The sequence below is a fragment of the Pelodiscus sinensis genome, chromosome 1, assembly GCF_049634645.1.
Source record: "Pelodiscus sinensis isolate JC-2024 chromosome 1, ASM4963464v1, whole genome shotgun sequence".
NCBI lineage: Eukaryota > Metazoa > Chordata > Testudines > Trionychidae > Pelodiscus > Pelodiscus sinensis.
Window position 1 is genome coordinate 61,271,226 of NC_134711.1, and position 14,027 is coordinate 61,285,252.

At 39.3% G+C, this 14,027-nt stretch overlaps 1 protein-coding gene across 7 annotated transcripts in view; it reads left to right on the forward strand.

Moving 5' to 3' along the window:
* Nucleotides 1-14,027, forward strand: part of MSRB3 (methionine sulfoxide reductase B3) — a 135,093-nt gene that overhangs the window by 49,688 nt on the left and 71,378 nt on the right. For all 7 annotated transcript variants that reach the window (XM_006130198.4, XM_025188271.2, XM_075931156.1 and 4 more), the window contains 2 exons: nt 2,515-2,623; nt 4,341-4,418. In XM_006130198.4, the coding sequence (XP_006130260.2) occupies nt 2,515-2,623; nt 4,341-4,418 (187 nt within the window). The remainder of the gene's footprint in view (nt 1-2,514; nt 2,624-4,340; nt 4,419-14,027) is intronic.

Genomic DNA, 14,027 nt, shown 5'->3' on the forward strand with positions numbered 1-14,027 from the left:
CAAGATTTCACTGTACATGTAAATACTTGTCTGTCTTGTAAAACATGCAGGTAACTATAAAAACAACAGGGAACAATCTATTAGAACATGCTTCCTACTTCTGATTGTGAAATCATGGATCAAATGACATACAGTGAAATGGAAATTTCCTTTTATATAGTAGTGAATATACCCAGTAAAGAATACTGCGATTCTAAAATAATAAAATAAGGGTACTTATCTAAGGAATTATTTTAAGAATTTACCATGAGATTTTCATTAAAACACTCAACTTTTCCACGATTTTTAAAAGTTCAGACATGCTTAGAGGTGGGGTTTTTTTTTTTTTTTTTAATGTTAAGGAGTCAGATGAGGTTTTGGAAGCAAAAATAAATTTGAGCAAGTTTTAAAAAAGCAAAAGGGTGTTTGTCTTTAAAACTTGTACCAATGTGGACTATTTAATATTAAAATGTAGTATTCAGGATTGATTAATGCTCAGACAATTTCTAACTGAGCTGCATAATGCAACACTGAGTTATTTATATATTGCATATACTTCTTTTTGTTATTAGTTATACTTTGAAAGACTTATTAGGGCGAGAACACAGCACACCCTGAAAATAAAAATCTTCTGTTTGACATATTTAAGAAAGCAATCAAATGTTACGAAGAACCAACTTCACTTACAGTTAGGAAACTTATTTACATTTTAAGGTTGAAAAATCAGGATGTAGGAAAATTTTGCTAATTTGGAAGGTGACCTTTAAGTGCACCAAAACCAAATAATTTGTAAGCCATGGCACAGGGCACATTCCTGTAAAAGTTGTTTGAATACTTCTTTAGTGGTTCTTGAAAGACAAACAAAGAAACCTGAAATGAAATCTTTATCCCCCTACCAAATAAGATTGAAGCTAACAAAAGAATACAGCGTGCTCTTTCAAGGCTTCCCATTAAAATGAAGGCTCTGCAGCCCGGTTAATGAGATGTCTCAGAAAACAATCTGTTTTTAAGAATGTTTAGATCAAAAGTAATTTCTAATCTATGAAATGAAGTTGCTTTTCAATACCTTTCATTCAGTAGCCAAGCTGTATATGTTTGCTTTATTTATTTTAATCAGATGTTCTCAATTTTACTTTTTCTCCTTGAACCTACTTGACAAAGTTAGCCAGTAGTTACCAACAGTATTATTCCTCCAAAGCAAAAAACAAAAACAAAAGACAGAGTTGGAGAGAAAAAAGGGGTGGGGGAAAACATCTTTGCCTAAATGATTTGCAAGCATCTGTGCTTTAAGCTACTTTTTATGAACACTCTTAGTAATGACTCAAGGTAAAAAGCAGAAAAGCATCCAATGTTAGGAAATTGCAATCCAATACCATGTAATTTAAACCTGCCGTTGCTTCTCTTGTACTAAATGACATACAGATGGGTAGCTCTGTTCCCTCTACTTTAGGAACACAATTAGACTTTTTATGAGTGTGTATATATATTACTGACAAAAGGACTGTTTATTTCTAATTGTGCATATTATAATTATTTGAATAATTTGAGTTATTTTACATGAAGCATTACATATGGTGAGTAAAGCTATTTCTACATTCAGCACACTTATATTAGTGTAATTTTTTTTGGTTTTTATTCACCAGAACTGCCAGTATTGGGTCCTGAAAAGTACAAATCTCAAATACCATTCCTTAAAAATATTTTTTTTAATTCTTTTCCAGCATAATTACAGATCATTATAAGAATAATGTTTTCACTCTAATACCTTGAGACCATTTAGATTTTCTTCTTGTGTGCAGAACTATGCAAAAAGTCTAGATTAGGATTTTTATGGGAGTATGAGCCTCTTAAGCACCTTTGACAATCCAGCTCTAATCTTTCAAGCAACTTTATTTTTGAGGACTGCACAATTTTTAGAATAGTGAAATGACTTTTCTCTTAGGGTTGATATTTTGATCTACATTATAATTCATAGCCCCAATGAATAATTCAGTTGTGACAGAAATACACCTTTTGAAACAAAGTAACTATAGTGATGGTGGAGAAATCAGCCAGAGTGGATATGTAATGATTTATTATATTTAAAACTTCTTTAAAAGGCTGTGAAATCATTGGATGCTGAATTGTGGCTAAACATCATATGCCCATTACCTTATATCTACAATATAGATGTCTTGCAAAGAGCATTGAGTTTGAATTTTAATTTTGCAGGCTTTTTTTTTTTTTAAAGTGGTAGGAAAATGTTATCATCTCATGAATGGCTGTGTAAAGATGTAGGATGGTGCACAGAAGGCTTTGGCTGTAGCACATTGTCACTGCTCCAGTGGAATCACCTGGCTTTTGAACAACATTCTTTTAAAACTTGGATTAGAAGAATTAATCAGATGGAGTTCAGCTGAGCCATTCTAGTGCATTAGGAACTGGTCTGGCCATTGACAAGTGAATGCAGAAGCTATGCCGTGGCCGCCAGCCAAAGCAATTATTCAAGATTTAAGTTAAAAGGGCTCCTTCTCTCATATCCTCTCCCTTTTGCAGGGTCATGTAGGGATAAAAAGAACTGCAAGGTGGTCTTTTCCCAGCAGGACCTGAGGAAGCGGCTGACGCCCTTGCAGTACCATGTCACTCAGGAGAAAGGGACTGAAAGGTAAGGCAGGCAGAAGGAAGCATATTCATGAAAAAATAGGCAACTTTCCTTGTCTCCTTCCCTCTTCTACTGTTTCCCCACCAACCACTTTCAAGAATTCTGCACTTATTTACTAACCCCTACAAATTAACACCACCGAAAAGACCGGAATCTGCAGCCTGGTGGTCAAGGCAATTTTCTGTGTGTGTATTAAAAGAACACTAAGTGTCTTATAAAGTCACAGAGCTTATGTTTAGGGTCTGTTTTCAGTTTACTACAAAATGTGTGGAAGTAATAGCGGTTTAGGTACATTTTTTTGGAAGACATCACAGTGAGCAGAACCACGAGGAAAACGGCTCTGTGCCAGGAGGCTGAAATTTTGAAGGTGACCATTGTAAGTATAGACATTTTGGCTGCAAAAAGAAGGTAGCATAATTTAGTTCCTTTCCACCCCACTCCAATTTCTTTTTGAAGCACATGTGGGGAAGGTATTTATTGGCTCATTTGTGGTAGGAATGTCAAAAATTTTCAATAACTGCCCTTGCATGGCTTTAGTCCCTGGAAGCTAGCCCCAAATCCTGGATGGAAAAAAAACTTCTCCTTTCCAAACTGCTCTTAGTGAATAGTCTCTCTCAGCTGATTCCAGCATAAAGGCAACTTGCCAAGGTCTAACCATTTTGTTGTCTAATTTATACCATGGAGCTTGGCACAAGGCCCTAGCTTACCTCTGATCCAAATGTATTAATGATGTAACTGCTTGTTTTCATTCATGACCTGAAAGGGCTCTTTACCACACATGGGGCCCTAGTTAATAGGCAACACTCTTCCTATCAGAATATACACTGTTTGCTGAATTTAATGAATGGGAATCATGGCCACTCCCATTCTCTTCAACCTCCCCCCCCCTTCCACCCCTATGAGCTGGCAGTGGGACCTGAACCTCCACTCATGAGGCCTTCTTCCACCCTAGTCACTTACTGTGTGTATGTGACTAACAAAATGATTTAATGCGCACAAACAATTGGAGAGCAGGTCATTCTTAAAAATCCTGTTTATAAAAAAAATTGGACCTCATAAAAAGGGTGAAAGGATAATAAAAACAAGCTGCTGCGCACATAGGCTTTTTGTTGGAGTAGCACAGCTGATTTGTATTAGATGAATGACCTCCTAGCCCTTAAGTTTGTTAACTTAGAAAAATATTCCCTTAAAACTATAATATTCCTTTTAAGCTGAAAATATAAGGCTCCCATAGCTTGAAATGATGGACTTTTATTTCATTTTTTGCTAAGATACTATTGGTACTCTTAACACATGGGCAGCCCATCCTGGGCTAACAAACCAATAGTGTAATTTACCCACTATTGCTTTATTTGTTATTGTATAGTATTTGAGATCATTGTTAAAAGATTTTTTGAAGGCCAAAGCTAGAGAATTGCTCAAGATTAAATTGAATTTTAAACAATCTGTTTAAAAATGAAAACTGTTTGGAAACATTCTAAAATTCATAAACAGCTATTGTTTTTTGTGCTCTGATCTTTGACTTGTGTAACACTTTGCTTCCTCCTGCATGGTATGTAACTGTTAAGACAAATTTATGAGGATAAAGATTAATAACCGCTAACTCTTGAGTTAAACTATTTGCATTGTAGAAAGTATATTCTAAAGTCTAAGCTAATATATTATATAAAAAACACAGTTCCCTTACTGATTTTTAAAATAGTGGTGTTGTTTTTCCCAGTGCCTTTGAGGGAGAATACACTCATCATAAAGCTCATGGAATATACAAATGTGTTGTGTGTGGAACTCCTTTATTCAAGTAAGTATTTTAAATATAATTTCACAACTGCTTTCTGTATTAGATATTCTGTTATGTTCCACAGTAATCTTACTCGTGTTCCAACTTTACAGTAGTTTTGTATGAAAATTTTAAGAACTAACTATCATTCAAACCAAAAAGTGGTATTAAAGTGTAAATAAACAATAAACTAGAGTCTAGTAGTATAAATAACTTGGCTGGAAAATGAGTTTTATAATATAGAGCCATGGACTTGGCTGGTGAGCTAACATTAGAATTCTTTGATTTCTTTATTTCAGCATGTGGGTGTAAACCAGTGATTTGCCATTCTGCAGGTTCATGTAGGCCCAATGGAGGTAATCTCTCTACATACCAGTAGGGTGGTTAGGCCTTTCAGAACAAAAGACCAGTTATACTGGGTCAGAACAATGTTCCATCTTCTGAGAGTGGTCAATGTCAGAAGCTTCAGAAGAAGTGAATAAAACAGGGCAGTTATCAAATGGTCCAATCCTAGCTTCTAGCAGTCAGAAGTTGAGGAATACCCAGAGCATGGAGTTGCATTCCTGGCCATCCTGGGTAATAACCATTGATGGACCTGTTCTCCATCAATTTATCTAATTCCTTTCTTAACTCAGTTCTACATTTTGGCCTTCACAACATCCTTTCACGACAAGTCCCACAGGTTGACTGTGTTTTGTGAAGAAATACTTCCTTATGTTGTTATAAGCCTGCTGCCTATGTACAATCTTTGAGTGATCCCTAGTTATTGTGTTATGTGAAGGGGTAAATTACAGTTCCTTATTTACTTACACCACACCAGTCATGATTTTATAGAGATCTGTCATATCCGCCCTTAGTTGTCTCTCTTCTAAAGTGAACAGCCCTAGTCTTTGTAATCTTTCCTCATATGGAAACTGTTCAATTCCCCTAATAATTGTTGTTGCTCTTCTCTATATATTTGTCTATTCTGATATGTCTTTTGAGATGGGGTAAGCAACACTGTATGCTGTATTAAATGTGGCGTTATATTTTCTGTCTCCTTATCAATCTCTTGCATAATGGTTACTAACATTCTGTTAGCTTTTTTGTCTGCTGCTACATATGGATAGAAAACTATCCATGATACCTCCACAATCTCTTTCCTGAGTGGTAACAGCTAATTTACACTCTATAGTTTTGTATCTACAGCTCGGATTATGTTTTCCAATATGCATTACCTTGCATTGGTGAACACTGAATTTCATCTGCCATTTTAATGCCCAGTTCCCCAATTTTGGAAGATCCCTTTGTAACTCTTCACAGTCTGCTTTGGACTTAACTTTTTTGAGTAATTTTGTATAATCTGCAAACATTGTTACCTGTTCACCCCTTTTCCCAGATCTTTTATGCATATTTTGAACAGAACTAATCCCAGTACAGATCCTTGGGGGACCCTGTTGTTTACATAACTGATTTGCGAAAACAGGCCATTTATTCATGCTCTTTGTTTCCTGTCTCTTAACTGGTTATAGATAGGGCTTACCCTCTTATCTCCTGACTGCCATTTTACTTAAGAACCTTTAGTGAGGGACTTTGTCACGGGCTCTTGGAAAGTCCAGGTACACTGTATATACTGGATCGCCCTTGTCCATATGCTTGTTGACTCCATCAAAAAATTTTAACAGATTCGTGAAGTGTGATTTCCTTTTACAAATCTATCTTGTCTCTTTCCTGACCTATGGTGTTCTGCATATCTGATAATTCTGTTCTTCACTTCTTTCAACTAGTTTGCCTGGTACTGAGGTTTGCCTTATCCATTGATAGGATTGCCTCTACACTGTTTAAAAAATTGGCATATCGGTTAGCATCTTGTCATCTGCTCCAGAGACCAATTTAAGTGATATGTTATATACTGTAGTTAGTAGTTCTGCAGCTTCATATTTGAGCTCCTTCAAGACGCTTGGGTGAATACCATCTGTTCCTTATGATTTTTTATTATTCAGTTTGTCAATATGTTCTAAAACCACTTCAGTCTTGGACAAATTTGCTACCTAAAAAGACTGGCTCAGGTGTGGGAATCTCTCTCACATCCGCTGCAGCAAAGACTGATGCAAAGAATTAATTTAGCTCTCTTTAATTGTCTTATGCCTTCCTTCAGTACTCCTTAGCATCTTCATCATCCAGTGACCCACACTGATTGTTTGTCAAGTTTCTGGCTTCTTATGTACTTACAAAATGTTTTTGTTCATTTTTGAGTCTGTTGTTAATTTTTCAAATTCTTTTTGGCCTATCTAATTATACTTTAACACTTGACTTTGCCAGAGTTGTGCTTTTTTTTCCTGTTTTCTTCCCTCAGATTTGACTTCAAAATTTTAAAAGATTTTTTTTGTTTGTTTCAAACTCCCTGGTTTTTTTATTCCATTGTTAAGCCATGGTGGCATATTGTTGTCCTCTTATTTGTTTTATTGCAGGTATGCACTAAGTTTGAGCCTCTATTATTGTGGGATTTTTTTAAAGTTTCTATGCTGGTTGTAGGCATTTCACTCTTGTGATCGTATTTTCCATTTAACTAGCTTCCTCATTTTTTTTATGTGTAGTTCCCCCTTTGTGTGAAGTTAAATTCTATTGTTATGGGATTGTTTGGCATTTCCCTGCTTACACTGAGGTTAATTTAATTACATTTATGGTCCCTTCTACCAAGCGATTCAACCATGTTCACCTCTTGGATCAGATACTGTGAGCCATTTAGACTAAATCAAGAATTATTTCCTCCTTTGTGGTTTCCAGGACCAGTTGCTCCAAGAATCGGTCATTAATGGTGTCTAGAAATTTTAGCTCGGAATTCTGTCCTGCGGTAACTGTACCCATCAATATGGGGGAAACTGCCCCATCGTTGGACTTTCTGTTTTTGTAGCCTCTCTAATCTCCCTCAAACATTTCATGGTCACTGTCACCATTCTGGTCAAGTGATTGGCAGTGTATTTCCACTGCTATACTCTTACTATTCAACCATGGGATTGCTGTACATAAAGATCGTGTGGTACAGTTTGATTCATTTAAAATTTTTACTATATTTAAATCTATCGTTATTTTCACATGTAGTGCCACTCCATCACCATTATGACACATTCTATCACTTGTATATTTTGTACTTGGACATCACTGTGTCTCATTGATTGTCATTGTAGCAACTAGTTTCTGTGATGCCTGTTCTATCAAGTTTCCTTTTATACCAGGCACTCAAGTTCACACATCCTAGTGCAGTAAACTTCTGATAATCCGGGACCTTCAGAACCCAGGGGGGTGCTGGATTATCAGATATGCCGGACTATCAGAAGGGGGGGCTATGAGAGGTCTAGGGTGGGGTGGGGAGGGATGCCACTCCAGACCCCTTATAGCCCCCCCTTCCAATAGTCCGGCTCTGCCCCAGGCGTCCCCGATTCAGCTGCTGCTTGACAGTTTCAGCAGCGGCTGAATCCGGGATGCCTGGGGCAGACCAGCTGGGGTGCTGCTGCGTTGGTCCGGTAGTGCTGCCCTTAGGCACTGCGAGACCAACCCGGCAGCACCCCAGCTGCTCTTGGGGACGCCTGGGACAGAGCAGCTGGGGTGCTGCTGGGTTGCTCCAATTGTCTGGCAGCCAGAGCACTTCCGGGTTCCTGATGGTGCTGAAACTGATCAGCGGCTGACTCCAGGAATCTGGATGCCTGGGGCAGAGCATCTGGGGTGCTGCCGGGTTGGTCCCGTAGTGCCGCTCTTCGGCGCTGCGGGGCCAACCCGGCAGCACCCCAGCTGCTCTGCCCCAGGCGTCCCCAAGAGCAGCTGGGGTGCTGCCAGGTTGGTCCCGCAGCCCCGAGGAGCAGCACTACAGGACCAAACCAGCAGCACCCCAGCTGCTCTGCCCCCGGCTTCCCCGATTCAGCTGCTGGTCAGTTTCAGCAGCGGCTGAATCGAGGAAGCCGGGCGCAGAGCAGCTCCAATTGTCCGGCAACCAGAGCACTTCCGGGTTCCTGATGGTGCCGGACCATCAGGAGTGCCGGAGCATTGGATGCCAGACTAATGGAGTTTTACTATATTTAGACTTTTGGCATTTGCCGACAAGCATTTATAAAATGTAGCAGACTGCCTTAATATGATGTACAGTAGTTACTCATTTAACACATGCCCTCTTAACACATTTTTGCAATAGTACGATTTTTTTTTTTTAGGGAACGTTTTTCAAATAACATGATCGTCCCCGAAATAACACCAAATTAATCAAGTGGTGGACTACTTCATGCGGCGGTATAAGCTGGTGAAAACAGTGGTAATACACATGAGCGAATGAATACACATCATCACAGTGCTTCTCCGCTCGCTTACGTGTTTATCTTTGTGTTTTAACAAACCATGGCGACTTGTGTTGCTAGATATCTAATGTTGACATTGATGACAGAGCACCAACAAAAAATTGATTTTGCCACCACCAACTGAAACACAGCCACCACCTTTTCCATTATTTTTAATGGGAAAATTGACCCTGCATAGCACGTTTTCACTTAGCACGAACATTTTCAGAAACGCATCTATAGTGTTAAATGAGGAATCACTATACTTGAATAAGACTCTTTTTTAATTTGATTGTTATTCTTCAGTTCCTTCTTGTGCTTTATTAGTTTCTATCCTCTCCTCCCTTCTAGGATAAAGTGTCCCCTTTAATGACTCTTCCACCGAGGTGCTGTCTGTGTCGAAATTGTGTGCTCTTCAGCACTCTTTGGGTTAAAAACTCCTTGATGACCTTTTACCTTTCGCATGCCAGCAGTCTAGTTCTGCTTTGATTTAAGTGGATCCCATCTTTCTGTTTAGATTCCCAAATAGTTCAGAGACAAAATAGTTGGTTTTCTTATTCAAGGGACAATAGCATTTACTCACTGAATTTTCATGTCTATTATTCTATATGAAATTATGTCTCCATATGAAGAGACATGTAGGCCAAGATTTTTCAAAAGTAGGCTGCTAACTTAAAAACCCCCCTAAGTCCCTTTTAAATGTATGAGGGGAAAAATAGCCTACAAAATGGAGCACTAGAAGCGTAACTGATTAATGGTATCAGTTACTCCTTTTCTTGAACTATTTTTCACTTTTGTATTGGCACCTTCACTTCTGACTTCTCCTGCTGCCCTGTTTTGTCTCAAGTCTAACCAGGTCTCTCCCTTAAACAGTAACATCTGCTTTTATATTCTCACTCAGTAGAGCATATGAAAGACAGCCGGTCAATAGAGTGCTTTTATCTCTGATTAAGTTGGGCAAAGGAGATCAGTAGGATGATATATGCATGAGACATCCCTAAAACCTGTTTAAAAGTAAGTGTGTGTGTGTGTGTGTGTGTGTGTGTGTGTTGGGGTCATGTCAAGGAGGGAGCAATAGCAGAAAATAGGAAGAACAGCAATTGAAAGTGTCTTAAGATGAGTAATAAGCAAAACAGTTGGAAAGAATGGGTGGGTGCACACCTGTTCAAGCTACATGTTCAGATTGCCCCAATGAGTATCAGTTTTTAGGGTCTTGGTCAGAACACTTTAAGGCTTCCTTGTGACTTTCTCAGGTAGAAAGTGTTGACTAAGCCAGCTCTTATGGCATGGCCTTGGGATTTTTAAAACAAAAAGCAGGACTATGTAGCACTTTAAAGACTAACAAGATGGTTTATTAGGTGATGAGCTTTCGTGGGCCAGATCCACTTCCTCAGATCAAATAGTGGAAGAAAATTGTCACAACCATATATACCAAAGGATACAATTTAAAAAAATGAACACATATGAAAAGGACAAATCAAATTTCAGAACAGAAGGTGGATGGGGGGGAAGGGGCGGAGGTAAATATCTGTGAGCTAATGATATTAGAGGTGATAATTGGGAAAGCTATCTTTGTAGTGGGTAAGATAATGTATTTGTTTAAACTTAAGCGTAAAGTGTTGAATTTAAGCATGAATGACAGTTCAGAGGATTCTCTTTCAAGTGTGGTCTGAAAAGGTCTTTGAAGCAGGATGCAGGTAATCAATTCGTTGAGACAATGTCCTTTCTGGTTGAAATGGAAAGAAACTGTTTTTTCTTTGTGATCCTGTCTAATATCTGTTTTGTGGGCATTGATTCTTTGGCAAAGTGTCTGAGACGTTTGTCCAATGTACATAGCAGACGGACACTTTCGGCACATGATAGCATAAATTATATTTCTGGATGAGCAGGAATGTGTGTTCTTGATCTTATAACTCACTTGGTTAGGTCCAATAATGGTATCAGCAGAGTGAATATGTGGACAAAGCTGGCAACAGGGTTTGTTGCAAAGGAAGGTACCAGGGTTGATATTAGTGTGGTATGTCCTGTGGTTGTTGGTAAGAATCATCTTGAGGTTAGGTGGTTGTCTATAGGAGACTATGGGTCTGTCTCCCAGAGCCTCTTGGAGTTTAGTATCCTGTTCCAGTATAGGCTGTAGTTTATTGATAACGTGTTGGACAGGTTTAAGTTGGGGGCTGTAGGTGATGCCAAGTGATGTTCTATTGTTGGTTTTCTTGGGTCTGTCTTGAAGTAGATGGTTTCTAGGTATTCTGGTGTGTTCTGATGGGAGCTGGAGGCATGTAGGTAACCATACGATCCATCGTCTATAGCCAAGCCCTTCGATACAACCGCATCTGCTCTAATCCCACTGACAGAGACCAGAAACTTCAGGATCTCTACCAAGCATTTATAAACCTCAACTACCCACCCGGAGAAATAAAAAAGCCTGACAGGTACCTAGAAAGAGCCTGACAAATACCTAGACACCATCTACTTCAAGACAGACCCAAGAAAACCAACAATAGAATACCACTTGTCATCACCTACAGCCCCCAACTTAAACCTGTCCAACACAACTATCAATAAACTACAGCTTATACTGGAACAGGATACTAAACTCCAAAAGGCTCTGGAAGACAGACCCATAGTCTCCTATAGACAACCACCTAACCTCCCCAATTAGATAGCTTCCCCAATTATCACCTCTAATATCATTAGCTCACAGATATTTACCTCCGCCCCTCCCCCCATCCACCTTCTGTTCTGAAATTTGATTTGTCCTTTTCATATGTGTTCATTGTTTTAAATTGTATCCTTTGGTATATATGGTTGTGACAATTTTCTTCCACTATTTGATCTGAGGAAGTGGATCTGGCCCACGAAAGCTCATCACCTAATAAACCATCTTGTTAGTCTTTAAAGTGCTACATAGTCCTGCTTTTTGTTTTAAAAATCCCAAGGCCATGCCATAAGAGCTGGCTTAGTCAACACTTTCTACCTGAGAAAGTCACAAGGAAGCCTTAAAGTGTTCTGACCAAGACCCTAAAAACTGATACTCATTGGGGCAATCTGAACATGTAGCTTGAACAGGTGTGCACCCACCCATTCTTTCCAACTGTTTTGCTTATTACTCATCTTAAGACACTTTCAATTGCTGTTCTTCCTATTTTCTGCTATTGCTCCCTCCTTGACATGACCCCAACACACACACACACACACACACACACACACACACACACATACACACACACACACACACTTACTTTTAAACAGGTTTTAGGGATGTCTCATGCATATATCATCCTACTGATCTCCTTTGCCCAACTTAATCAGAGATAAAAGCACTCTATTGACCGGCTGTCTTTCATATGCTCTACTGAGTGAGAATATAAAAGCAGATGTTACTGTTTAAGGGAGAGACCTGGTTAGACTTGAGACAAAACAGGGCAGCAGGAGAAGTCAGAAGTGAAGGTGCCAATACAAAAGTGAAAAATAGTTCAAGAAAAGGAGTAACTGATACCATTAATCAGTTACGCTTCTAGTGCTCCATTTTGTAGGCTATTTTTCCCCTCATACATTTAAAAGGGACTTAGGGGGGTTTTTAAGTTAGCAGCCTACTTTTGAAAAATCTTGGCCTACATGTCTCTTCATATGGAGACATAATTTCATATAGAATAATAGACATGAAAATTCAGTGAGTAAATGCTATTGTCCCTTGAATAAGAAAACCAACTATTTTGTCTCTGAACTATTTGGGAATCTAAACAGAAAGATGGGATCCACTTAAATCAAAGCAGAACTAGACTGCTGGCATGCGAAAGGTAAAAGGTCATCAAGGAGTTTTTAACCCAAAGAGTGCTGAAGAGCACACAATTTCGACACAGACAGCACCTCGGTGGAAGAGTCATTAAAGGGGACACTTTATCCTAGAAGGGAGGAGAGGATAGAAACTAATAAAGCACAAGAAGGAACTGAAGAATAACAATCAAATTAAAAAAGAGTCTTATTCAAGTATAGTGATTCCTCATTTAACACTATAGATGCGTTTCTGAAAATGTTCGTGCTAAGTGAAAACGTGCTATGCAGGGTCAATTTTCCCATTAAAAATAATGGAAAAGGTGGTGGCTGTGTTTCAGTTGGTGGTGGCAAAATCAATTTTTTGTTGGTGCTCTGTCATCAATGTCAACATTAGATATCTAGCAACACAAGTCGCCATGGTTTGTTAAAACACAAAGATAAACACGTAAGCGAGCGGAGAAGCACTGTGATGATGTGTATTCATTCGCTCATGTGTATTACCACTGTTTTCACCAGCTTATACCGCCGCATGAAGTAGTCCACCACTTGATTAATTTGGTGTTATTTCGGGGACGATCATGTTATTTGAAAAACGTTCCCTAAAAAAAAAAAATCGTACTATTGCAAAAATGTGTTAAGAGGGCATGTGTTAAATGAGTAACTACTGTACATCATATTAAGGCAGTCTACTACATTTTATAAATGCTTGTCGGCAAATGCCAAAAGTCTAAATATAGTAAAACTCCATTAGTCCGGCATCCAATGCTCCGACACTCCTTGTGGTCTGGAACCATCAGGAACCCGGAAGTGCTCTGGTTGCCGGACAATTGGAGCTGCTCTGCGCCCGGCTTCCTCGATTCAGCCGCTGCTGAAACTGACCAGCAGCTGAATCGGGGAAGCCGGGGGCAGAGCAGCTGGGGTGCTGCTGGTTTGGTCCTGTAGTGCTGCTCCTCGGGGCTGCGGGACCAACCTGGCAGCACCCCAGCTGCTCCTGGGGACGCCTGGGGCAGAGCATACCACAGTAATACCAACCCTGGTATCTTCCCTTGCAACAAACCCCATTGCCAGCTTTGTCCACATATTCACTCTGCTGATACCATTATTGGACCTAACCAAGTGAGTTATAAGATCAAGAACACACATTCCTGCTCATCCAGAAATATAATTTATGCTATCATGTGCCGAAAGTATCCATCTGCTATGTACATTGGACAAACGTCTCAGACACTTTGCCAAAGAATCAATGCCCACAAAACAGATATTAGACAGGATCACAAAGAAAAAACAGTTTCTTGCCATTTCAGCCAGAAAGGACATTGTCTCAATGACTTGATTACCTGCATCCTGCTTCAAAGACCTTTTCAGACCACACTTGAAAGAGAATCCTCTGAACTGTCATTCATGCTTAAATTTGACACTTTATGCCTAAGTTTAAACAAAGACATTAATTATCTTGCCCATTACAAAGATTGCTTCCCCAAGTATCACCTCTAATATCATTAGCTCACAGACATTTACCTCCCCCCTTCCATCCACCTTCTGTTCTGAA